General features: G+C 42.2%; 4 protein-coding genes across 7 annotated transcripts; 1 reads left to right on the plus strand and 3 right to left on the minus strand.

Annotated features, from left to right (window-relative positions):
• Positions 1–423: 423 nt before the first annotated feature.
• Positions 424–14552, minus strand: cc2d1a (coiled-coil and C2 domain containing 1A). Its single transcript, XM_084005385.1, has 28 exons — positions 14414–14552; positions 14056–14118; positions 13815–13947; positions 13565–13671; positions 12868–13116; positions 12392–12707; positions 11859–11968; positions 11689–11761; positions 10878–10976; positions 10613–10740; positions 9872–9944; positions 9656–9786; positions 9216–9303; positions 9024–9100; positions 8759–8854; positions 8142–8264; positions 7867–7925; positions 6811–6927; positions 5916–5989; positions 5770–5828; positions 5528–5679; positions 5311–5401; positions 5084–5239; positions 4737–4868; positions 4498–4624; positions 4213–4289; positions 4091–4138; positions 424–4016 (listed from the first exon to the last, which is right to left on the minus strand). The coding sequence occupies exons 2-28, from the start codon at positions 14110–14112 to the stop codon at positions 3984–3986; spliced, it is 2985 nt and encodes a 994-aa protein (XP_083861511.1). The 5' UTR covers positions 14113–14118; positions 14414–14552; the 3' UTR covers positions 424–3983.
• Positions 14553–14571: 19 nt separating this feature from the next.
• On the plus strand, positions 14572–18393 carry LOC311010767 (uncharacterized protein). Of its 4 annotated transcripts, none has more exons than XM_084005386.1 (8): positions 14572–14704; positions 15040–15085; positions 15278–15387; positions 15474–16162; positions 16453–16975; positions 17166–17305; positions 17525–17626; positions 18176–18393. In XM_084005386.1, the coding sequence occupies exons 2-8, from the start codon at positions 15049–15051 to the stop codon at positions 18252–18254; spliced, it is 1680 nt and encodes a 559-aa protein (XP_083861512.1). In that variant the 5' UTR covers positions 14572–14704; positions 15040–15048; the 3' UTR covers positions 18255–18393. The 4 variants fall into 4 exon arrangements, with proteins under 4 accessions (XP_083861512.1, XP_083861515.1, XP_083861513.1 ...); XM_084005389.1 differs by having other exon boundaries at positions 15278–15380; positions 15470–16162; XM_084005387.1 differs by having other exon boundaries at positions 14614–14873; positions 15046–15085.
• An 807-nt stretch (positions 18394–19200) lies between these two features.
• nanos3 (nanos homolog 3) lies at positions 19201–19907 on the minus strand (the record flags this gene model as incomplete). The annotated part of the gene is made up of 1 exon (XM_084004941.1): positions 19201–19907. One exon carries the CDS (start codon positions 19905–19907, stop codon positions 19209–19211), a length of 699 nt encoding a protein of 232 aa, XP_083861067.1. The 3' UTR covers positions 19201–19208.
• Positions 19908–21012: 1105 nt separating this feature from the next.
• Positions 21013–24415, minus strand: LOC311011544 (afadin- and alpha-actinin-binding protein; the record flags this gene model as incomplete). Its single annotated transcript, XM_084006578.1, has 12 exons — positions 21013–21167; positions 21298–21466; positions 21577–21691; positions 21929–22090; positions 22312–22415; positions 22852–23005; positions 23369–23489; positions 23577–23655; positions 23755–23878; positions 23980–24048; positions 24121–24230; positions 24334–24415. 12 exons carry the CDS (start codon positions 24413–24415, stop codon positions 21050–21052), a joined length of 1407 nt encoding a protein of 468 aa, XP_083862704.1. The 3' UTR covers positions 21013–21049.
• Between the last annotated feature and the right edge of the window lie 365 nt (positions 24416–24780).

Here is a 24780-nt window from a genome sequence, read left to right on the forward strand (position 1 = left end):
GTTAGGTGTAAATGAATAGTATTCATTATTACAAAACCAAATTATTATTATTATAATAAAGTATTATGACGCTAGTTGGGTAAATGTTTCATGTTTTGTATTGAAATGAACAAACGAAATACAGAAATTCCAAATATTGTCCTTGATCTTCATACGGAGATATGTGAAGACACATTTTGGGGATTTGGGCGGGGAATACAGTATTAAAAAGTTCTACCAACGACAATCACAAATGTCCATCATTTGTGTCAAAATCCATTGTAACCATGTTTTACAGAATTCTCTGTGGCAGACTTCTGAAACATGTCTTACAAGACTAAAAGTCATGAAGTGTTAAGAGGGGCACAAATGTTGATCAGAAATCACAATCATATTGGAAAAATCTGGTTGGGATTTCTCAGTTTAATGAAGACACAAACCCAGTCCTGTTTCACCATTTTATTCATTTTAACACCGACTTCATACAGAAGATAATAAAGCCTTAAAATGAAGGCGTTCATACATTCCCCGTTTGAGCTGCACAAATCATCATGACTTACACGTAAAAATAGAGACAGAGCATTTTATGCTGTATATTTACTGTATACAAATATTACATTTATGTTGATTGCCCTAACATGACTTGAAGGAAAAATGCAAGAATAGTATTTTTCCCCAACACCCAGATGAATACATTTACTACAGATCAGGATAGACATATAAACAATAACAAACAATCCACCAAAATGTCTCCTTTTTAAATGGAGAGCAGCCAGATAATGACGAGAGGATAGCCAAAGAGCGAGAAGGAGTGTGTGTGTGTGTGGTGTCTTGTAAACGCGAGAAAGGAGTGCGAGTCACCAGCAGGACAAACTTTAACAATATGTCCCTCTCCCAAGGTCTTGACCATCCAACTACACTGAATGCTGATGAGCTTGTTGCCATGACAACTGGACAGCCTCAGAGGCCACGAGGTTACTTGAGCAGTGGGGTGATGTGTCAGCAGAGTTTGTGTCTGAGGTGACATGGGGTTAAAGGTTTTGGAGTTAAAGAAAGTTTCTGTGTGTGTGTGTGTGTGTGTTAATGACGTGAAAACGTGAGTGCTGCAACTTTGGGTTATATCAGATCTATGTGGTCATATTCAGTCTTTATCACACTTTGTAAATCAGAAAGAAAAAAAATCTGTTAAAAAGGACCAAACTGATGGTTTTGATGTTTAAGCGGATACAAAGCACATATAGTGTATATCACATCTAGTACTCCAAAAAAAACGTTGCTGTTTTAAGAAATGTTAATTATGATTAATAGATTTAATAACTTATGCATTTTCAAGCCCAAACACCAAAGATTCCCCATATCCAGCTCCTAAAGTGTGAGAACGTGTTGCTTTCTTTGTTTTATGCGATAGTAAACTGAGTGTTGGGCGTCGGCCCGACATTTCAAGCCTTGGGTTTTAGTAAATAGTAAGAGGCATTTTCATAGTTATATATATATATTTCAATGTTATATAGGCCTAAATTAAAAGTTTCAGACAGCCACTGGGCTCTATATGAAAGCAAATTAGTAGACTCTTGAAATTTGTGCTATCCATTGACATTTTCATAATCTTCACCACTAATGCAGAGTACAAATACATTCAAACGGCAATACTACAATGTGTAAATGTTTGGAATTTGAATAAAAAAAAGAAAGATTTGAGCCAAATGTTTGGTAAGCAAATTTCAACAGTCTGCCAACTGATTTCCGTACTGAACTGAAACAAATGGAAATGAAAGCCTGCCTGGAACACTAGGGAAACACTGTTAGCAAAAAATGTTGCACATGTGTACATGACCTTAAGGAAAACTAAAAATATAGTCAGTGTGTAAGATTTAGTGGCATCTAGTGGTAGAGTTGCAGATTGCAAGTTACACACTGAAACTTCTCCTGCGTGCCGGGCGTGCAGGAAAACTACAGTGTGAAAACCTGAATGGCCTGGACTAGAGCCAGTGTTTAGTTTGTCTGTTCTGGGATCAGTAGAAACATGGTGGTGCTACATGGCAGATTCTGTCAAGTAGATATATTTGGCTCACTTTAAGCAACAAAACGCAACAATTATAATTTTCAGGTGTTTCTACACTAAAAAAAACCCACTATACTTATTAAAATTATATTCCATTTCAGCCAGTAAATCCTACACACTGGACCTATAAGATCCACTCCATAATAAACTAAAGGTTATCACATGACTATAAACAGTCACCTGTCCTTCCACAGCCCTGTCCATCTAAAAGAATATCAGCTGATCAAAATCATCAGAATGTTCCACCTCCACAAAAAGTCAGAAGATATCCTCTCTTAGATGAAAACAAGTGGGGGAAGGGGTGTTACATCAAAATTAACATACTATGGAGGGCCACATCAGGTCAACTTTAACAAGGATTATTTGCTAATGGGGTGAGGCAGCGGGTGGATTAAGGCAAACACATGATTCTCTGCTGTGTCACATGACCAAAAAGCTATTAGTGGAGTTAACAGACATCATCCACGTTGGAGAGTCAAATAAAAACATACACGCAAGGCTCATTTTAAAGGAGTCTGCAATCAACATTGAATCAGTGTAGCAGGTTGTCAAACACATAGAGGAAACATCTGTTCAGAGTGTTAAACAGAACAGAGAATACATGTACATATAGCGTTGTTTTTGCACTATTATGCATTTCAAGGCGTCTGCATTTGTTCCACATCTTGTGAAGTTTTACAGGATTCCTCTGAATTTTGTCCCCTTGACTTCACGGTCACAATATGTGTAAAGTCGAGAGGAATGACAAGAACAGGGATGTCTATGGGGCAACAGAAATAGAAATGAGCAATTACCAAGCCTTTCTGACACATATTAGGTTCTCTTTCAGTGGGCAGACTATTCAGCACCCGCTGTGCTGCCACTGGAGAGCTCTGTGGGGCAGAATCTGGTTTTGTAAACTGCATATGCTAAAAAACGTGTGAAAAATAGCAGCATGCTGATGCAGCAGCTGTTAATTATTTTCTAATCGACAGCATAATGGGCTTAATATTGTTTAAGAGTTTAAAGGAAATCCAAGTGGAGCAGCCTATTACTCATGACTCTGAATAATCTTTGAATATGCGCAAAGGGATTAGCGGGAAGAAAAGTGAAGATGAAGAAGACAACAAAGAAGGAACAGCTGACGATGAAGAAGGAGAAATCCTTTTGCACAGCTAAGCTTCTACACACTTTCATGGCATGCTCCTAACACCCCTTCTCCCCAGCCCCAAAGGCGACTCTACGTCTGATCTAGTCGTCTCCTTGGTGACACAAACACTAATCCCTCATTATGGGATGTAGGCTGCGGTGCCCCGAAGCCCCGTTTTTTTTTTTTATTCCCATATCACACCACTCCAAACGGAGCAGATTACTGTAATCTGGGAACACTGGAGCAGACAGATTAGATTAAGCTCATTACACACATAAAATATGGGAAAAGGGGTTAAAAACACCTTGGTCTATTGGTTAAACACACTTCAGAGCACTCACGCACAGGCACACATATTTTTTTTGGTCATCTGTGGACATTAACAGACTCTCTGAGCTGGTGCCAAAAGAAAAACCTGTAACTCTTCTGCCTGCTTTCCTCCAAAAGGAAAGATGGGAATAAAAAAAAAAAATGAACAGAGCAGAGGCACGGTCTGTAAAGCAGTGCTTTAGAAGCAGCTTTCTCTTGTGTTTAAGTGCAAATAAGCCTCCTCCTTAACACATTTTAATGCTAGCTTTAATTTTTGCATCCCTTTGTAGTTACAGATTTCTTTTGCTTGTATGAGTGTTGCAGGTGACTAGTGACGCAAGTTATATGATCAATCGGCAGAATTATTCGGTTAGTTCAGAGAAGCATAGAACCACGCTTAAGGTGCGGAAAGTCCCCACTGTAGTGTTTGCATACGAGTGTGTATGAGAGAGTGACGTGATATAACAGTAGTCCAGCCAAGTCTCCACTCCCTTTACTCTCCTCTCATCCTGTGCGTTTCCTTTTCAGCGATTCAAGCTGAAGCAGAAAGAAAAGGAGTACATAAAATATGCACATACGTGACGATGAAACGTTGTATCGGCAACCCTTACCTCATTCTCTACCATCTTCAACCTGCCCAGTGCATCCTTGGCAGCATCCTTTAAAGAGAAAATGAGACTTTGAACAATAAGAGACACACACACACACTTGCAATCTCTACAACTGTACTCACCCTGTTGCCTTGGCTGGAGTGTTTCCTCACAGAGTCCGCATACCCTTGGACGGATCGCCGCAGCACATTTTCATACTCTACACATGTGGTGAAGGGACATTGCTTTATAAAGATAACTGGATGCATTATTGGAGGCGGCGCCCTGTTCATTACTATGAAAGTTGTGGCGCATGAAGCATAAAAACTTTGCTGCAAAGCCCGCCTTCTTCTTGAGGGCTTGACTGAGCAATATACTTACATGTGTTGGTAAAGTACCTACTCGTATGCATTCTGTGTGTTAATTACCTGTCAGCAGAGCAGAAGGGGCACGCTCCAGCTGTGCTTTCTGCCACTTGAGTCTGTGAGTGAGATCTTTGTGTTGTTGGAGGAGGTCAGATGGGGGATCCCGTCGCGCTTTGTGGTAGTCTGCAATCTGAGAGACCGGCATAATGACTGACAAGACTTCAGGCCGTTGCAATGGAGAAGTGGATGTTGTGGACGAGTTTAGACTGGATATGGATAAACAGACACACACACACACATACCTTTCTCTCCAGTCGCTCCCTGTCATAGTTGAGAAGGCTGAAGCTGTGGAGTTTGTACTGTGGAGGAGAGTTGTTGGGTTGACTGCTCCTGCTGCCTGCTTCATGTCTGGGTTTAGACCGAGGAGACGGAGCCTGATGCAAACAAACACTGAAACTTCACTGAACTGACTGTTGTTTGTTTCCTTACATGTAAAATCATTACAAACAGTTAAGCGATGTAATGTATACAGGCGTCTAGCTGAAGCGAGCCCACATCCCTGGTTAGGTTTTGTTTAATCTGTGTGAAGAACAAAGTAGAATTAACGTCTACATACATGCAGGTCACAGAAGCTGAAAACTCTACTCACCCGTTCCTTTTGTCTCTCTGGAGGAGAAAGGGAGGACGCCGCATCGAGAACCAGCCACTTCTCCGTCACCGGCTGGAGATCAACTCCCGATAAAGGCTCTCTGACCTTCACCCTCACCTCCAACTTGCCACCTGTAGCTTTCCGTCCGTCCATCACCTACGAAACACACCGATAGATAGATCTGGTGTGTACACGTGCGTATGCATTTGTCTTCTTGTTACACTCACCTCTATTATCTCTCTAAAGTCACAGTGGTTTTCCAGAGGCTCGAGCTTCAGCTGAGCAGTGCCCACAACTTTGTCCGTCTTAAACAGGCCTCTGTGAATACAGAATGAGAAGAAAACAACTGACAAAGGCATAACAGAGAAATATATAAGACATTAAAAGCATAAATAACAAGGGCAGACAGATAGATATTGCCCCAAAGAAGTTGTGTTTTTTTACCCCTTGTGGATGATTTCAAACTTGATGCCTTTGGATTGGACGACTCGTTTGAAGCCTCGCTGGGTGCGGTTGATGCCGAGTTTGAAATTCTCTTTAAACTCTGGACTGTTGGTGCTCTTGACTGTGCTTGTTTTGTCCCTCTGAGCCTCCTCCTAAACACACACACACATACATGAATGCTTTAAAAAACACATCAGAGTGAAACATCCATAATCTGTTCACTGAGGGAGAGCGATTCTTACCGCACTGGGAAAAGGAAACTCAAACTTCACACTGGCATCCAGATCGTTAGGTGAGACACCTGAAGGTGGAGCGGTGGGTGTAAGTGAACATACATTTAACACATTACCGCCTGGTTATTTCAAAGACGCAGGCCTGCCTTCAGTACCTGCGGGACATGGAAGGTTGATGCCTTTGATGATGAACAGTATCAGGTCATTAGGTGTCAGGCCGGGATTGATCCTAAATAACAAAAACATGACCATTCGGAAACAGCTTCACAAGTGACAGACAACAAAAAGTCAGCATCGCTAAGCAAACAAATCCTGACTGCTGAATAATTCACTGCCAGAAACACCTAGCTGTTAGCTTGGTATGATACTGGAGCAGAGCCAGAGTCCGTCACTGTGAGTCAATCTGACTCATCTACAAGCTCTAGTGAGTGGAAGTCTTAAAAACACGTGTTGAGTGTCTTTATAATCAGATATACATGAAGTTCAGTTTTTACAGTTTCTACTAAAACATGAAGTTTACAACTAAAAGAATTAGGATGACACACTGATCTATTGACTGTATGTTCATTTGAAACAGTGTTTCATGGAGGTTAAAGTCAGAGTATGTCATTTGAAAAACAAAAAACAAAAGGAACGCATCGCCAAACCTAATAAGTCCCACCCCCTTCGTTCAGACCTCTCTTCAAAGCCCCTCCCCCAGAACGCCAAACGAGTGCTCGAGATCGGCAGAGTGCACACAATCAGGAAGTAAGTATTGACAGACAGACAGGCTGTCCAATTATTTTGAATTATTTTCTCCTTTACAGTCCTGCCACAACAAAACTGCATAGCAATCCATCCAATAATTTTACAATATTTCACTAAAAGCCAAAAAAATAAACCCCAAGGTGAAAAAGTTAGGTGACTACCAAAGTCATTAGGATATATCCTCTGGAAACTGAATTATTTCTGTCCTTGTGGAGCATATTTAATTCATAGAAAATACATTCTAACTAAATATTATGACATTATTATCAATTGTTATCCATTATCTATGAGTGTGTTGCTGACTTGACAGTGTTGAAGGTCCTCTCCTCTGTGTGGCACTTGGGGACTGGCTGGCCCTTGGCGTGGGCTTTCTTCAGTATCTCGATGTTCTTCATACACTCCTCAACTAGCTTCTCAAACCTGGTGAGAGACGGAGATGCTCCTTACACTCACATGTCTTACAGAATGGACTGGTGCTTGATCTGTCACGGGTCTGGCAGTTACAGTACACCAAACAGCTCTATTTACTAAAATGAACACATGCACTCCTGCATTTTCCATCACAATGACAATATTCAGAGCATAACTACAAGGAAGCAACGGAGACTCTTCAGGAGTGCGTGGTGTTTAAATGCGTGTTAATCTGTGAAAAACAAACTGTGAGGAAAATGTGCAAAATATGCAGCGTGACATCAACGTTATACTGTATGCACCATGGTGATGAGGATATCAGTAAAATCACGGTCTGCTTTACCACCGTGACTCCACTGTGTCCAACTGTGATGCGGCCTTAGATAAATATAGCAAGTATATCAGTAGGAAATAATTAAAAAGATATACTTATCTGATAAGTCATTTTGCAGGTAAATAGCAAACAGCTGCTTACTAAGTGTGATCATTTGCATGTTCCTTTCTGCTTTTATTGTAAAAACAAAAGTATGTTGGGGGATTTTGAATGTTGGTCAGGATTAGCAATTTGAAGACTTTTAAATTGGCTTTGGGATGATGGCATTTGTCATTCTACGTGCACCCATCAATCACTGATTTCAAAGTCGAGGTGTTTTTGGTAGCTGCCTGAGATTTGTGATATGAAAGAATCCCCAAAACACTTTGTGTATTCAAATGGAAACTTATACCATTAGATCAAAGACGGATTGATTCAATTTAATGATACCCTGATACCCAAATATTCAATAACATGGTTAACCAAAAATAACATTGTGAATTGAGTTACAAGTGCATTTAACTCAACATCTAAACACCATAGAGGAGGTTTTAAATTCCATCATGGATGCAGATAACGTCAAATCCAATTTCACAATAAAATTAAAAAATATACAACAACGCAGTCTGTCTTACTTCAGAGCCTCAGCCACATTGCCCACGAGTGTGAGCTGTTGAGAGTATCCCAAACATTTCTGTAGATCGACAGACAGAACAAAAGAAGGCGTAGGTAAGTGGACAGAAAAAGACAATAGGATATACAACAATTGTGATTTGTCAATTCAAAAAACTGCAAAACTAGAAAAGTGATTAAGAATATTTTAAGTCCGATGTCACTGATATACAACTAAGAGAAGGTGCACTTTCTTATAAAATATTCATAAAAGGAGAAGGGAGAGACGTGTCCTGACCTCATGCTGCTTCCGCAAAAGATCCATGAGGCCGTGGTACTGCTCACTGGAGCGAGGGGAGAGAGGGGAGGTGCGGGAGCGAGCCAGGGAGTAGTCCTCCTCACTGACTGGAGCACTAGGAATCTGTCAGGCAGGAGGTCATTACAAAAGGGGTTAAAATTGTGAGTTTGTTTCTAAGGTTGAGCAATATTCTGCAGACAAACAGGAAGACAAACCAACAGAGGCACAAGCTTAATATTCTTGGTCATTTCACTGTGGGGCTGAGTCAGAGGGAAGTACGTTGGTTATATGAGGCAAAGATCTTAAATAAAAGGCAGGCTATATGAAAGAATGTCACATGGGAGAAGTGGCAACTATATGAAATGTGAATACAACAATGAAAATATGCAGATAAACTCACACACAAAGAGGTATGCACACAAACACAGGAGGTGAGACTGTGATAAGCACAAAGGTGTTTTGATTTCAGCGCATGCTTCCATCCTACTGTCTTCTATTTCAGTCCCATTTTGCGTCAACACACCTCACACTTTTGGTTGCTCTTGTGACAACATATTCCAACACACACAAACTCTTCTTGCATGTCATTCATTTGAACATGGGAATGTAATTATGACCTTGGTGATATCAACAGGGAGCCCAGATTTGGCGGCAGTGACCATGGGGTCAAATCCTTTGGCATGTCTGAGGTGCTGCGCTGCTCCAGTCATGTCCTACAAAATAATCACATGGCAACAGATGCATCAGTCAAACCCCGGCAACACAACGGCTGTTCAAGACTCCAATAAAACAATAGATAGCTGTTATGAAGACATCTACAAAAATACAACAATGGCAGGGAATCTTTCAACAACAAAGATAAGAAAAAAGTCCACAGATTACCTTCATCTGTTTTGAGCGCAGGGCTGCACGCAAAAAAGCCTGTCGCCTTAGTAACAGGAAATCCAATTGCTGCTGGGCTGCAAGGATAATTAAGAGAAAAAGAAGTGAAACTCTTCCTCGTGTAATCCTCAGACACTGTATGGCACATTTTTTATGTGCTGGCAGGCTGAACACAGAACACTCTGAAAGCACCTTTAGGTCCTAGTTTTGGAGCTGAGGAGCCTCCAGGGGCCTGAGGAGCTGGAGACTTTGCTTTCTGGGCAGGTGGATGCATGGCAGGCTGCAGAGAAAGAAAATATGAGGGTTAGGGTCATCATCATGAAAGAATACATGCAGATTTCAAGGTACAGTGTTGCAACCGATTGAGATTTATTTAACTTTTTATTTTTTTATTAAAACAGCTAAATCTGAACTAAATTTAGCAAGTGTTCTGTGAATAGTATGAAGTTCATTAATGAGGCAGGAGGTGCAGCAGAAAAAACAGCAATGATTCAATAACCGAGCAGAGAAGTTGGCATGACAAGCAATGAAACATTGCTAGCTTTGGTTAAAAGGCAACCAATCAGTTTCCTTGGCTGCACAATAATGATTTGACCATTTGTTAGTGCCTTTATTTATTTATTTTCTTTTACCTTGGCAACCTCTCTTTGTCCATCCTCTTCATCTTCTGCGTCTGCATCCTGATTAGCTATTTTCATAGCCGTTTCCAGGACACCCATGAAGTTCTGCTGACTCCCCTCTGAGCCCTGAAGTGGAGGACAGCCTGCAGGAGTGACACCACACAACTAACTGTAAATATAAAGTCCAATCTGGAGGCACAATCCTGGAACACACATGTAGAAAGTTACCTGGCGGCACAGGTAGATCAGACAAGCTGACAGCTCGTCCAGCTTTGTGAGCTCTGATGGCGTCCTGGTATTGCTTTTAAGAAAAGAGGAGATGATTGATAATTCTAATATTAGAAAGAAAATTCCACCCTTACATTTTTATATTTTGGTATTGTCACTCTGTGATAGTCAATGCATTCCTTGATTGTTATAAACCATGTTCTTGCAATGCTTATTTTGAAATATAACATCTGCAGTGTAAATCAGAAAACATTACAGCATATTCGCAAGCAGACAACCTCCCTGATTTTCCATTCCCACCCAAAACATAAAGTGGCTTTCCTGCATACAAATACAATAATGACAAAAGCATAACTCCCACATGAAAATCAATGTCATCAATGTGCTGCCACCACTACCAAAGCAATATTCATGCCACACCATTTATCCTGCATTAGCCAAAAATACTTCAATTAAAAGGTTTCCTCTTTTTCCCCACAATGCCTTTCAACAATCCGCAGGTTATTCTGGTAGGTAGGTAGGTGAATCACACACTAGTGATTGGTGGAAATGAGAAAAACACACAACCAAACTGTAGCACAGAGGCAGGAAAACAAGGAGCATCGCAAATAGCTGCATCTTTGAGAATATCGAATGCTGTTTTTGTTTCAGGATAAGCTTAAGGTATGCATTCTTTTTTTAGGGAGAAAAAAAAAACGGCTTTTAAAATAGTAACACTATTTTAAAGTGCATGGTGTGTACCTTGACAATGCGCTGGTGCATACGAGCCTTACGATCATCTCCTTTGCTCTTGGCTCCCTCTGCTGCTGACTTGTATATGTCCATCCTCTGCTGCAGGGCTTCTGCCAAACTGCTGGGAGCAGGCAGATCTTTGCAGGGCACACACACACACACACACACACACACACACACACACACACACACACACACACTTATTATTATTTAAATTAAAAGTGGATCATTATTATCATCATCATTAGAAGGATCATGGCTACAGATGTCTTACCAGCAGTGGCCACCGGGGTGGATGCAGGTGCAGCTGGGGCAGCAGGTTTAGAGGAAGACTGAGGAGGAGGAGGTGCACAGTGTTCTGCTACTATGTCTCCTGCAGATGAGCATACATCAGTGGAGGGGTGGATGTAAGCGGAAGAAATGCACACAATAATGCACAGTCAATGACACACAAGCACATACAAACAGCATCAGACACAATCCCAGACATATAAATGCTCAACATGAAAAATCCTTAAATGTATAGGGTGCAATGTCTTCCCAAGTTCAGTATTCACCCAAATGTTTGCCATTCATAAACAAAAATGATAGTGTGTAATTCTCTTCTTGTTGCGCGTGAGGACAAGACAACTTTTTCATATATAATAATGTGTTGAACATGATTTTTTATTTCCTGTGGTTTCAAGGTGGAATGAAATTCCCAGATGTAAGAGTGAGATTATTGAGAATAAAACATATTTTATATAGCATTAAAATTAATTGAGACAAGGTGTGAGTTTGTGCATACAAATAAACATCCTCAGTCTGTTTTCTATCTGATAAATATGCACAAACACGTTTTGAGCATGATCTTCCAAACCAAGAAAATCTGATTTTTTTTAGTAATCTGCAGTGATCAACAGTATTAACAGCCTTGGAAAAGCCGATGAATAGTGCAATAATGCACTGATGACACTCTTAGGAGCACCATTCTCCATGGAGGCATCTGAGTAAAATATGTTATGTAAAGAAATCAGGCTATGGTGTGTGAGTAATTGAAAACTTGTTCTTTTGTTGACGTGTTCTTTTGAAGTGGCTACACTGACCAGGAGGAGGGGGTAGTGAGCTCAGATCTACTGGTTCGTCTCTGTCCAGTGCCTCCACCAGGATGTCCAGCTTCTGCATAAAGGGAGGTCAAGTATATTAGGACTGACTCTTTCTATATGCACATATACAATGTTTATTAATGTGAGAACGTTGGCATTGGTTCTGTTACCTTGGCAATGAGGTAGTGCTGTTTCGCTCGGTCTATGTCGCCGCTCTGTTTGGCGTGTATGGCAGCAATCTTATACTCCCTCTGTCTGAACAACACTGTGCGTTTCAGCTCTGAATGGTGGGAAGGAACACATGTGTATTCGTGTGAGTGACAAAAATGAGAGCGAGAACAAAATATATAGATCACTGCTTATCCTGTTGAGGCTCATGGGGGGCTGGAGCTGACCCTGAGCTGACATTGGGCAAAGATATATCAGGTTTGATATGAGGACTGTATTATAGAACGAGTCATCGCCTGATAAAAGGGGATATGAATCTGATTTAAGATTCATTGATCTACAAATAATGGCATTGCAAATGTGATGACATTCACAACTTTTTCAGTCAACAAATGAGTTGTTGCTGTTATTGTAAAGTGTCTGGAGTGGGCCAATTTCACCACATCTTTCCTCACATCAAGTACACAATACAGAGAAGAAGCAGCAGGGTGGCTAGACGACACAGAGTACTCTGTATGCTATCGTGTGTGTTTACCTGAGTGCTGTGCGTCAGGCTGGCCCGGGGTGAGGGGAGAGATGGCGGGTGTTTCCGGGGTGAAGGGGGCGGCAGGCTTTTGGGGCACGGCCAGATGGAGCGGCTTCATATTAGCAGCTGCCGGTGCAGCCTCCCTTAGGTGTTTCTGATTTGTGGGAGGAGAGGGCATCAGCGTGGGCTCTGGAAGTTCTCGTTCCTTGATCGATTCAGACTCGGCTGTGGTGTTGGGCTTTCCACCGAGAGCAACTGGAGGCGGAATCTCCTCCTCATTGACTGCTTTTCCTTTCCTGACAGATGTCAACATGGACTGCAATGTCTGGGGTTGAAGAAGAAAAAAACATGAACATATGTTTTTTCACATTACAGTGAAGACATTTTTCGATGTTTAACACTCTTAAGTCTTAAAGTCATATATAAAAGGAACATTTACATATTTGAAAAAAGCTTGTAGCACTGTGGTTGTATAAGATCTCTACCTTCAACCCGCGTTCATATCTTCGACCTTTGCTAGTCTCCCCAGTAGCCTTGGCATTGGTAATGGCTGTTTTATACATTTCAATGCGTTCCAATAGGCAAGACTCCAACCCAGTTGTGCCACTGGGAGAAGCTGGAGGAGCAGAGTGGGATGCGATGCTCTCTTTAGGAGTGGTGGACATGACAGCAGGAGGGGTGGGAGCAGGAGTTTGTTCCTCATCATCATCCTCTAAAACTTCATTCAGTTCAGCCTATGTACAGATACAGAAACATTAATACAGATATTTAAAGCAGTTCAACAGCTAAGCTTCACCATTATATTATAAGTGGAATGAAAATAATTAGGAATGAAACTAAGACCTGTTTTTTTTATTATGAGTTAGGTTGTTCACTTTATTCTTGCTTAATCAAATGATCATTTGGATTGTGAACTGTCAAAAAAAAGTGAAATATGTCCGATCAGAATTTTTAGACCTTTAGACCATGTCTTGAAATTGTTTGTTTTGTCTAAAAGCCAAATGTATTCAGTTTACCATCATATATGCCAAAGAAAAGCAGCAAATAGAGGACATTAAAGAAGATAGTAACCAATGGTTGCCATTTTTGCTTTCAACAATGACTGACACGATTAATGCATTATCAAAATAGTTTAAACTTGATTTAAATCTAATCAATGAATCCATGAATTAATTGTGTTACCAGTAGATCTTCATCGTCATCCAGATCTTCATCGCCCATTTCCTCATCATCCAGGTCTTTCATACAAAGAGCTGCCATTCGCTCTATATCAGCCATAGGAACAGGAGCTGTGTGTGCAAAAATACATCAGCAGCATTAAATCATACACGGCATTTTAATAACACATGAAAGCACTACCACATGAATGAGACAGAAAGAGACAACTTCACACTGGTAGATGGCTACAAATTAGATCAAGACTCTTCCTCACCTTTGCCATCACCTTTCTTCCCCTGTGATCTTCCTCCACCTCCTCCCATCAGATTCAGAAGCTCTGCCTCCAGCTCTTCATCATTGCCCTCATCCATTCCTCCATCCGGGGACAGGTCCAGGAGCAGCCCCATCTGAGACACAGCGAGGCAGACAGGAGGAGTAAGGGCATGGAGATCGGTGCTGAGTCATACACATACCTATCGTTCACGCATGTCATAATCAGGCAGGACGGTTGGTACCTGTTTGGCTCGCGCTGCCCCCTGACCCCGCGGAGGGGGGTTCCGACTGCGACTCATGGATTGCTACAACGTCAAAGTTGGGGAGGAATTAAATCAGTCGAGCCAATGGAAATAAGGAGAAGAGAGATGATGAGCATGTCAAAAAATAAAGTATCCACCGCTAGTACACCTGTATAGAGTGGACACCGACTTCATTAGCAGCCACTTCGTGCCATTTTGTGTAATACTTCGAACAGTTCCAACCGTTTTGTATCGAGTTAGCTTCCGTACTTTTCTGTACTAAGTTTGCTAACAGCTAGCGCAAGATAATAAAATGTATCTTTTACATAGCTAACGCATCAATAGCCAAGCTATTTACCTTGTCAGTTTCACGGAGCGGGATGTTTGGCGTTATAGGTAGTCGGCTCGGTTAAATAAGTCGTAAACTACTCAGAGACGATAGGTGAAAAGACACAACATATGCAAGCATGCAGATGTAGTTTAACGTTTAGTTCGAGCTGTCAAAACAAGAACGGCAAGCTGACTGTGGAATGTACTTCCTACATTGGCGTCTCCAATGGCAACGGCCACCGCGCTTTCCGGCTGGACGAAACACACCCATTACTGACGTAAAACACCGACGTGACTGTACCTCGAACCCGCGGTTCAGGTTGGTGTTTGGATAGTGTGTGTATGGCCGTGGTTAAAATATTGTATTACACGATATTTTGCCAACGTCACTCTCCTGAGAATTCATTTAATCAGCATAAATTGGTTGTTTTTTTTAACTTCAGTAAGTAACCCACGTAATATCTCCAACTGTCTTTATTCAAGCAAGTGTAACTAACCAAGCTAGCTGCATTTAGTACAATTAGCTAACGTTTAAATTATTTCGTTATAAGCTAACCATCGAGCTATGACCGTAATGGAATTATAGATGTCATGGCAATATTTTCTCGAGTATATTGTCATGTCTTAATTGGTTTCACTTCTTTTCTAATTTAGGAAAAGGAGATGGCCAAAGGAAAAGCAAAGATCAACAGCAGCAGTGGTAAAGGAGATCTATCCCAACTAACTTTGATGTGCTACCGTTGAATAGAAAGCGTATTTGATCGTTTTTTTGGGGAACTTTCTACTTAAAGTTAAAGTACAATTGCTTCACTTTATCATGACTATGCTTATTTTAAGTGTTAATCAGCTACAGTGATTATTTTGATTGTTTTGTTGTTCCTCATGTGTTAAGTCAGCATAGCTGCACCCCAGCCTCGGTCACTCAGGTCGAGGAAGAGGGAATGTCCAAGTGATGAAATGTCAGAGACTGATAATGTCCATGCTACTCACCGTCATCATCAGGTAATTTAAGTGATTGTAACAGAACCTGCATTTACATCTTATTAAACCAAATGGTTGAGAAATCATTCTATTTTTTTTTATTTCAGGACACCGTAGAAAACAATACAGTAGTGGATGCCACACTGTTACAGTGCCATCACTCCCCTCTGCAGGAATCTACTGTTAAAGCTTTTGAAGAGCAAGAAGAGACTACAGTCACCTATCCCAACAATGATTCTCAACTGGAGGGCTTTACAACACATGCTGATAATGATGCCAACAAGAGTGAAAAGAATAAGGAGGAAACAACTGCAAAGGAATGTAATGTGGTCCTGGAACGTGCCCAGGTCTTCTTGCAAATCTCTGAACATGGTGATGAAGCTGCTTCGGAGGATCAACTGTGTGCAAAGCAGGACTCTGAATGTAATTTGAAGAAAAAACAAGAAGCCAGCCAAGAAGAACCCAGTAATGTGTACATGACTGATGTCAAGGACATCAAAAAGGAGGAAACAGTGGGGTTACCAGCGAAAAAGAAGCGCAGGATGGGTATGTGTGGTCTGACAGAGAGGGAGCGGAGTCACTTTTTGCAGAAACAAAAAAGTGAAACCAGGCAGAACGGACCGGAGAGAGTTGACAAGCAGATTTGTAATGACACGGCTGACCCCGAGGATCAGGAAGAGATTATATCTTCTTCACCCCCCTTATCATCCTCACTATCCATCCCAGAAGTCAGTGTCACAGAGGATGACGAGGCAGAGATAAACATTGGGTCCAGTCACTGTGGAGGGGAAGACAGGTCAGAATAATGTAGCGAGGAATCCAAATTGCATGTTAAATATCTTCCAATTTTAGTTTCTACATTTGATTCTTTTCCATTGTCATGACAACAACCAGTGGTGTAGAGTTATGTCATTTGTGACCCAAGTTAGAATAACATGTCAACAATCTGTTAGATATGAACTTCATGTCATATACACTGCTTGAGTGAAAATGTAAGTGAGAGCTCTCCATATACACTTGATAATGTTAACAGGATCAAATGTCACGTGTTACCCTCCTGACAGTATTTGTTACCCCCCCCCCCAGGGTAGAAACTGAAGTCCACATTGATGCCACTACCTCAGATGGGAGCAGTGCTGTGTCTGATCCAGGATGCATAAAGGGAAAGAGTTGTCAGGTTGAAGGTCCAGAGCTGACCGGTGACACAAAGCCACCTGTAGAGGACGAAAAGGAGGAGCTTTTGGGGAATCAGGAGCAGCAGGAACTTGAGGGAGGCACAGCTGAGATAGTTGCTGAAAAACCTCAGGAACAAAGGAAAGATAGGGAAGATGGGTCAGAAGCAGTAGACCAGAGTCCTGCCATCACCTTTTACTCTAATCCGACTCAAAATGAGGAAACTGAGAACTGTTCTGCAATTGAAGCTGCTCCTCTGCAGGTGAATAGTGTGACCTGGACAGGAGAGGAGAGCAAGGAAGCAGCTAGTGATGCAGGGGATGGTCACAGTGCTGAAGCAGGTGATTCATGCACTGGCACCCGGGCAGGAGGATTCAATGCTGTGGAGCTCTGCGAGGCGTCAGTGGCACCCAGGGGTTCAGAAAGGAAAGACGGCGTGAGTGGTGGGACAAGCTTTTAAAATACCAGATTAGTGAAGTGACTGAGATAAGATAGATAGTTGCTTTCTTAATTGATGAAACACACTTAACAAAAAAACATGGACATCACAGTGATGGATGTTCAAGGTTATTTTACTTTTTACCTTCTAACTTTACTGAAAATAATGTATTTTTTGTTGCACACAGTGTGACGCTGATGATGAACCAGGTGCTGGTCCTTCTACTGTGAACGAAGAGCCCACTCAGACCAGGGACAACACGGACCCGTTTGGATCCGGGTGCTTGGATTACGTGTCGGACTCGCAGCTCAACACCATCGTTCTGATGTAAGGAGGCAGGGAAGGCGGTTAAATCAAGCCCCAGAAAATTTCTGTTTTTCAAAAAGAAATCACTTTTTTTAACAATTACATTTTCCTGTAAACATATCTACACAATTCTGTTGTCTTACAAAATGGAAAAAACAACAACTCAAATTTAGGATTTGATAAAGGTTCATACACCACTTAAAAAAAATCCATCCAACTTTTGACTTTCTCTCTATCCAGTGAAGAGGAGGTGATGAAGGTGGAGGAAGATCTTGCTTCCCCAGATCATGAAGATGCAACTGACCTAATCTGTGGACTCATTGGAGAACTCTCCTCTCTAAAGTAAGTAAACACTTCTTATTCTATCCATTCCTTATTCTTCTTCCTTATTCTTTTTTTTGTTTATTCAAAGTTATTCTCTTAACCCGTCCTCTGTGTTCAGCTTCTTCTGGACTCACTTCTTACTTCATCTTCTTCACACCCACTTCTGTGCTGATTGGCTGGAGTGTGAAGTCAGCTGTAGACTGCTTGGCACCTTTTTACAAGGGCCACCATCAAGACCTGATGGAAAACTTTGATGTGGGTGGATGGTATTCGGAGGGAAAACTACGAGCAACATATCCGATACTACAGCTTTCGTAGTAGCTGAAAAACAATTTGCCCACAAAAGTTCAACAAATTTGAAACGAATAAAAATACAGACCTAAGAGGAAAGATATGTAGGTGTCAGATTTTTTTTCATGTCATCCATCCTTTACTTAACACCATCACCCTGCCCTCATCCATCTGACATGTTGTCAAATGCAAATAGGGAGAAAAAAAACAAAGAGTTGTTGAATTATTTAAGTAATTTGAACTGATGATCCACCTTTGTCCTCTGGTTGCTTCTAGTCGTACGGTCATGGCCACTCACAGGGAGCTGGAGAACCTGCGCCGTAGCAGCAAAGGTTCAAGGAGGTCCAAACGGTGAGGATCAAGACCCCGCCACCCTGAGCTTACTGTTAAAATGTTTGAAAATGTCACTATTCCAACTGTTTTCACTCTTCTCCTCTGGGATGTTCAGGTCACTGGCTTAGTTGTTCATGTTCTCCCCAAATAAAGCTGGGTGTTGTGTATTAAAGTCAACAATCAAAGTCTCATTCTGGAAGCATCTGTCATTAGTGATACATCCAGAGTTAAATCTGCCCCACATGGCTGAATTAGATTATTTGAAGTCTTTGTCATTTCAAAGAACACACACAAATGTTGTCAATTTAGATATTTATAAACTTCTGGCATAAAATAATTTCACGCAGAATTTTTTCCACACAAATTTCTTTTAAGTGTTTAGCGATGGCATTTTAAAGGAGCCACAGGCACAATATTCAAAATCAAATAACACACCGCAGGAACATGTATTTCCTCCGCACTTCAGAACAAGAACAAGTCACTCATATTTTAAAATTTTAAAATGCTGTTGACATGGGCACATGATGTTTAGCCTATATGCCTGTTAAAGTTATTACGGATTACTTTACGTCTTAGAAAAAGGGTTTGATAGTGTATTCTTCAATGCATGGATAGGAGATATGAAACTGGACATCAGGTGGCCACGTTTTAAAAATATGTAAAACAAGCATTTCCCCCTGTTTAAACATGTCTTTTTCCCCTCCTCCCAAAGATAATATCTGGCAGTCGTTATTGAAAGTACTCTACAAAAACCAAACGGACGCTGTTAGAGAAAGCTAGACCGACAAAAAAGACCAGCTGGAAAGAAACTCCAATCAGTATTATGGAAGGCTGCACAGCAAACGTGCCAAAACATGCAAATAAAAACCAAAACACACACACACAGACACACGTGCTTATAAAACAAGAAAAAACTATAAATAAAAGGAGGATTCCGACTTCGGACTCTTTTTCTTCCTACTTGCCACCTGTTGGTTCAGCGTCTGCACTTGGCGTACACGGAGCTGTACGCGCTGTCCACCCTGGGACAGAAGCGCTTGGTGTGGGCTTTGGCCCCCGTGGCTCCGCACAGGGGACACACATACTGCCGCAGGTAAGGACACAGAACCTCTCCAGCTTGGTTCTTCAGCCAGTGGGACCCGCACACCAGCTCGGACTCCCCGTTGTGCTTGCAGAAACTGCACATCATGCCCTCAGGTGCCGCGGACAATGGCGGACCCGGCGTTTTGAAACGAGCGGGTTTCTTACGGTCTTTTGGCCGGGAGCCCGTCGGTCTAAGCGGCGGCATAGGCTGAAACGCGTCAAAGTTATTGGCAACGTGCCACGAACCATCGGGTGGACCTTGGCGAGTCCAAGAGCCCGGCAGCGCAGATCCACCGGGGAGGTGTGGCGCACAGTTCGCCCCGAGGTCGCTGCTCCGGCGAACCGCGTTAATGCGCACAGACGTCAGTTCATCGCACAGGTCATCCGCGTCAGAGCGCCGCGGAGCTGTGGGGGCCGGCAGTGGGGACTCAGTGGGGGCCGGCAGTGGGGACTCAGTGGCGGCGCGCCAGCCCAGCATCTCCCGGACTATGTCGGAGAGGCCTATGTAGTCTCTCCAGGGCTGGAAACTTTTGCTGTCAGACTCCATTAAGCGTGGCAAGAGATGTGAGAGTCCCCAAACCATGCCGTTCATTCTACCTCCTTGTGGGCTAAAACGTTTCGCCTCTACTGCGAGCCTTGCTTTCAGGGAGGCGATAGGAGTTGTTGACGTTGTAATAACGACGTAAAGCGCAGCAGACACACGGCGACAAGCACGCGTCAGAGTTTAGAAGTTCGTAATTGTTAATTGAGCACAAGTGGTGATTGCAGACGGTGAGGCGCCCTTCCCCCGCGCCATCAGCCAATCGCACGGACTCATGCACAACGCGTGCATGTCATCAAACAAGTGTGATGCCATTTTGCCCTCACATGCACAGTTACATGCGCTGTTTTCAAGATACATTTCAACATTGCCAAGAATAATTTGGAATCTTGTCTCATTTCTCAGTCTTGTCAGAGTTCAGGAGCAAGAAATTACTAATTTTTCACAGCAGACAGGCCTCTAATTATATAATACTTTTATAATGATATTGCTTTTTGGGTACAGCCGAGTATAATCAGTGTGGCAGTGGAAAAGCATTTGATGATTCGATATACTTTGTCCAGGAGATCAAAAATAGGACAGTAAAAAGGGCCAAGAACACAGCCCTGAGATACTCCATATCTCACATAAACATATTGATGTATTATTACAGGAAATACACTTTTGAAATAGATATAATTTTAACCATGCAAGAGCCAGACCTGAGATGAAAACTTTTATCACATAACCAGAACAATCTTTGTGGAAATCTGGCTGCTAATGCATGTCATTCCACTCCCGTCCATTGCTGTCAAACTCTACACTATAAAACGCAAATTTAAATAAAAATTAAAAATGAAAAAAAAAAAAGACAACGCTGATTTGAACAAAGTAAGTAATGGACATTGTGTCATGCAAATATAGTATGTGTGATGCCAATTGCATTTTCTAATCTGCTGCAATCATTAGAAAAGACAATCTAGGATTGTGAACACATTAAAATGGGACAAAATAACATCCAACAGCAGTCTAAAATGCTTGACAGCAGTTATATATATATTATATTACATTTTTTCCCCTGACACTTCAGGGGAAAAAATGTTTTTGACTGGGCTGATCAATTTTTTAAACAGCACTTTGAAAGAAAATAACAGTTGGATAAAAATGCAATCAGCCTTTATTAATTATTTAAAAAGATGCAATAAGCTGCGATATCACCACTTGTCCAAATTGTATTCAAATGACCAGTCTAAGTGTGGAGCCTGTCGTGTGTGCACCATCCTGTCTGCTTGGCTGTCCCACAGCTCTGACTGGTCATCAACCTCTCTGGTTCTGAGAGAGAAGAGAGGAATCATTATAGCAGTAACGGTAAACACAATTTGGGCCAAACTGGAGAAAACAGATAAGATTAGGTTTTTTGCAGTTAATTTTTCTCACTATATGTTCACTATGAAAGACTTACCTGCAGTTGTATGACAGATTGAGGGCAGAGTAGAGCTCAGGAGTGGTGGGAGTTTGAACACTGAATATTCCCTCGTGTGATCCAGAAAGAGCGGCTGTCCCAAACTCGGTGGAAGATGGTGTAATGGGAAGACAGTCAGATATGCCGGTGGGCCCCAAACTCGAGAAACCTGGAACCACATGCACAGAATGTGGTTAGGTCTTTTGTAGTAAAATTATTTTACCACATTTAAACATAAGTCACCTGCCACTCCGCCGTTTAATTTAAGTGCCTACTCACTGAGTGCAGTACCATCTCTCCTGTTGTTGCTTGGTGCTCCTTTACCAGACTGAGGTGAGTCACACAGATACTGCTGCTTCAGGAGAGAGGCCTTCTGTTGCTCAAAATCACGGCGCTGTAGACACAAAAGCTTATATTCAAGAGTATTAAGCAGCTCTTTCAGACAGCAGCAAGGAAATGACTGTAAATGCTGAATGAAAAGGGAGAAGGATCCCTCGTCTGTTTGCTTTTTGAGTATTCCCTTATCCAGACCGAGGGTCTGAGGATAGAGGGCATCATACACTGTCCAGTCTGTAAAGCACTCGAGGCAAATATGCAAAACAATAACAGTCTTAATAGTCAGCCTTCCCACCTCATGGCTCAGGCGGATGGCAGCGTCAGTGAAGGATTGCCTCTCCTTTTCAAAAGTCCGCCTCTGATGATACAGCTCTGCCCAGCGCACCTGAAGACGTTCCCACTCTTCCAAAAAGTAGCAATCAGCCAGTTCAGAGGTCGCAGGTGAGGCAAGGCTGTCCTGTTGAAAAAGAAAAAAAGTTTCCAAGTCCGACACTAGCAAAAATGTGTGTGTGTGTGTGTGTGTGTGTGTGTGTGTGTGTGTGTGTGTGTGTGTGTGTGTGTGTGTGTGTGTGTGTGTGTGTGTGTGTGTGTGTGTGTGTGTGTGTGTGTGTGTGTGTGTGTGTGTGTGTGTGTGTGTGTGTGTGTGTGTGTGTGTGTGTGTGTGTGAGAGAAATGGACCTGCAGCAACTGCTGTTGTAACCTGACAAGCTGTTGACTGTCCTTCAGTTCAGTTTCTAGTCGAGCCAGGAGCTTGTCATGGTCGGTATCAGCTCCAGTGAGGCCTACACAGTCAGGGAGCACCACATATTTTATTCCATAGACAAGGGTTTTTCCAATCACTGGTTGAGCAAAAATGCATTTAAAATGGGAGACATGCATATGGAAAAGCATAATTAATGATCTTGTCTTCAAAAAAAATGGCACACATCATAGCAGCACTTTAAACTGTGCGTAGGATTAACAGTAGAGGGATCTATTCACAGACATTCAATATTAATCATAACTTTTTGTTTTCATTAGTGTTTGATCACCTGAAACTAAGAATCGTGTTTGTTTCTTTACAATGAGCCATTCATATATACAGTCTGGTGCGTGTCCTCTTTACAGAGGCTGCCGTGTTGCACCATGTTTCTACACTAGCCCAGAAGGGAGTTTGCAACATCACTCTAGATTCCACTAAATCCTACACACTGGTACTTAAAAATATTGGGCGTTTACCTTCAGATGGCACAGCAGCCAGTCTCCTCTGCACCTGCCTCCAACTCTGAACCACGCCTCCTGTTACATGATCACCAAGCACTTTCTCAGCTTGATGCAGCCTTTTGTCTTCATTTTGGGCCTCAGCCTGAACATCTATTTCATCCGACAGAGACTTAAAAAAATGGAAAGATCAGTTTGTTATTTTGGACTCAGCATTATAACTTCAAGTTCATTATGGACCTTGGAAACCGTACTTTAAAACATCAACACAAGGTCATATTAAGGATGTCTGGTCCACGGTGGCTTCGATCAATTACATTTAATGAACTCTCAAGCTCCAGAGTGGCTGTTAAAAAGGACTTTGTATTAGGCAAACTCTGCTTCGGATCCATAAAACCAACTCTGCAGCAGCATCTGCTGAGGAAGACCATCCAAAATAATTGACGGCTCCTGGATAGCTACTAAATAGACCTTTGGGTGAGATTTTTTTTTTTTTTTTTAAATAACATAATATAATCTTGCTTCTTTTGCTCACGTGCTCCATGTCGACTCTGAGTGCATGTAGTAAAGTGGTGAGGCTGTGGCGCAGCTTCATCGCCTCCCTGAGCTCTGCTTCTCTGCGCTCCAGCATCAGACGCAGCGCTGCTTCTTCTCGTCTACAAGGGGAGAGGGCGCAAGTGAGGATTAGAAAGGAGGTGGAGAACGCATTCGAAGGCTACAATGAGAAAGTGATGACAACTTACTTCACAGAAGACCTGAATGATTTGACTGGCTGTTCTCTTTTGCCTCGACCTCCAGACGGAAGGTTCAACACCTCTATGGCTGGATGGAACGATGCAAGATGGTAAATGCTGTACAAGCAAACAGCTGTTGGTAACATATTCTGTGAATTTAACTACAACAGGTCAGAGTGAGTCTCACAGGGCCCCTTCTCTCTGTGTCGGTCGGTCAGCTGAGACACTCGCTCCTTCAGTCTGCCGGTGTGCTGCTCTCGACACTTGAGCTCTGCCTCTTGCTGGTTACACCGCAGCTGCAGGCGAGTGCACTGCCGAAAGGGGAAAAGATGATTTTGAGAAGGGGGGGATAATGTAAACAGGTATTCACAAAGCAACAGGAGCCACAATGTCTGCCAGACATACAACTTACTTTGGCTCGTTCACATCTCAGCATGTCCTGAAGCCTAGCCACGTGCTCATCCGTCTCCTTTAGGTGCTCCTACAAGGTAGCGGCTCAGTGTTACGCCCCCCCGGAATTAGAATTAATCAATTTAATTTGCTTCCTTTTTACCCTGAGGGAGTCTCCTTGCTCTTTTTGCTCCTCCCTGTCCGCCCACCAAGATGTGCTGTGAGAGAGCGCATTCAGAGGGCTGGAGCTGGGATCTCTAAACAGACAGGAGTCTGTAGCACAAGTCAAGCAGGGGGGGAATCAAGGACAGATGGTGGTTTCAATTGGATTGTTTTTTTCCCCCAGCATGCCCGGTGTGGAGCTTTTAGAAGTTACTATATTTCAGGTAGATGGTGACAGTTTTACCCGAGTACTCTGAGCATCTTCCAACTGTCTTCTGGCCAAACCTGTAAGCCATCTGGGCACTATATTCACATATTAGCAACAAGGGGAGATTTTACTTAATTAAAAATGCAACCGGTGTGCATCACAACAGGAACAATATGCACAAGTATACTTAAATGACATATCACTATAGTAAAAATGAATCAGTTCACATTTCAAGTGCCTTACCTGAGCAGTAAAGTAAAATCTCCTCAGATGGATGCTGCCATTTTTATTTCCAGGTGATGGCACTTTGGCTAATTATCCCAAACAGGTGAGATGGAAGCTTCAGGATTTTAAATGATTCAGTCCAACTGCTTCTTACCAAACTTTTGTGCACATAGTTTGAAAATATGAATAAGTTTTGATATAAGGAGAAAAAAATCCACAATGGGAGGA

This window comes from Eutrigla gurnardus (genome assembly GCF_963514095.1).
Source record: "Eutrigla gurnardus genome assembly, chromosome: 3".
Taxonomy (NCBI): Eukaryota; Metazoa; Chordata; class Actinopteri; order Perciformes; family Triglidae; genus Eutrigla; species Eutrigla gurnardus.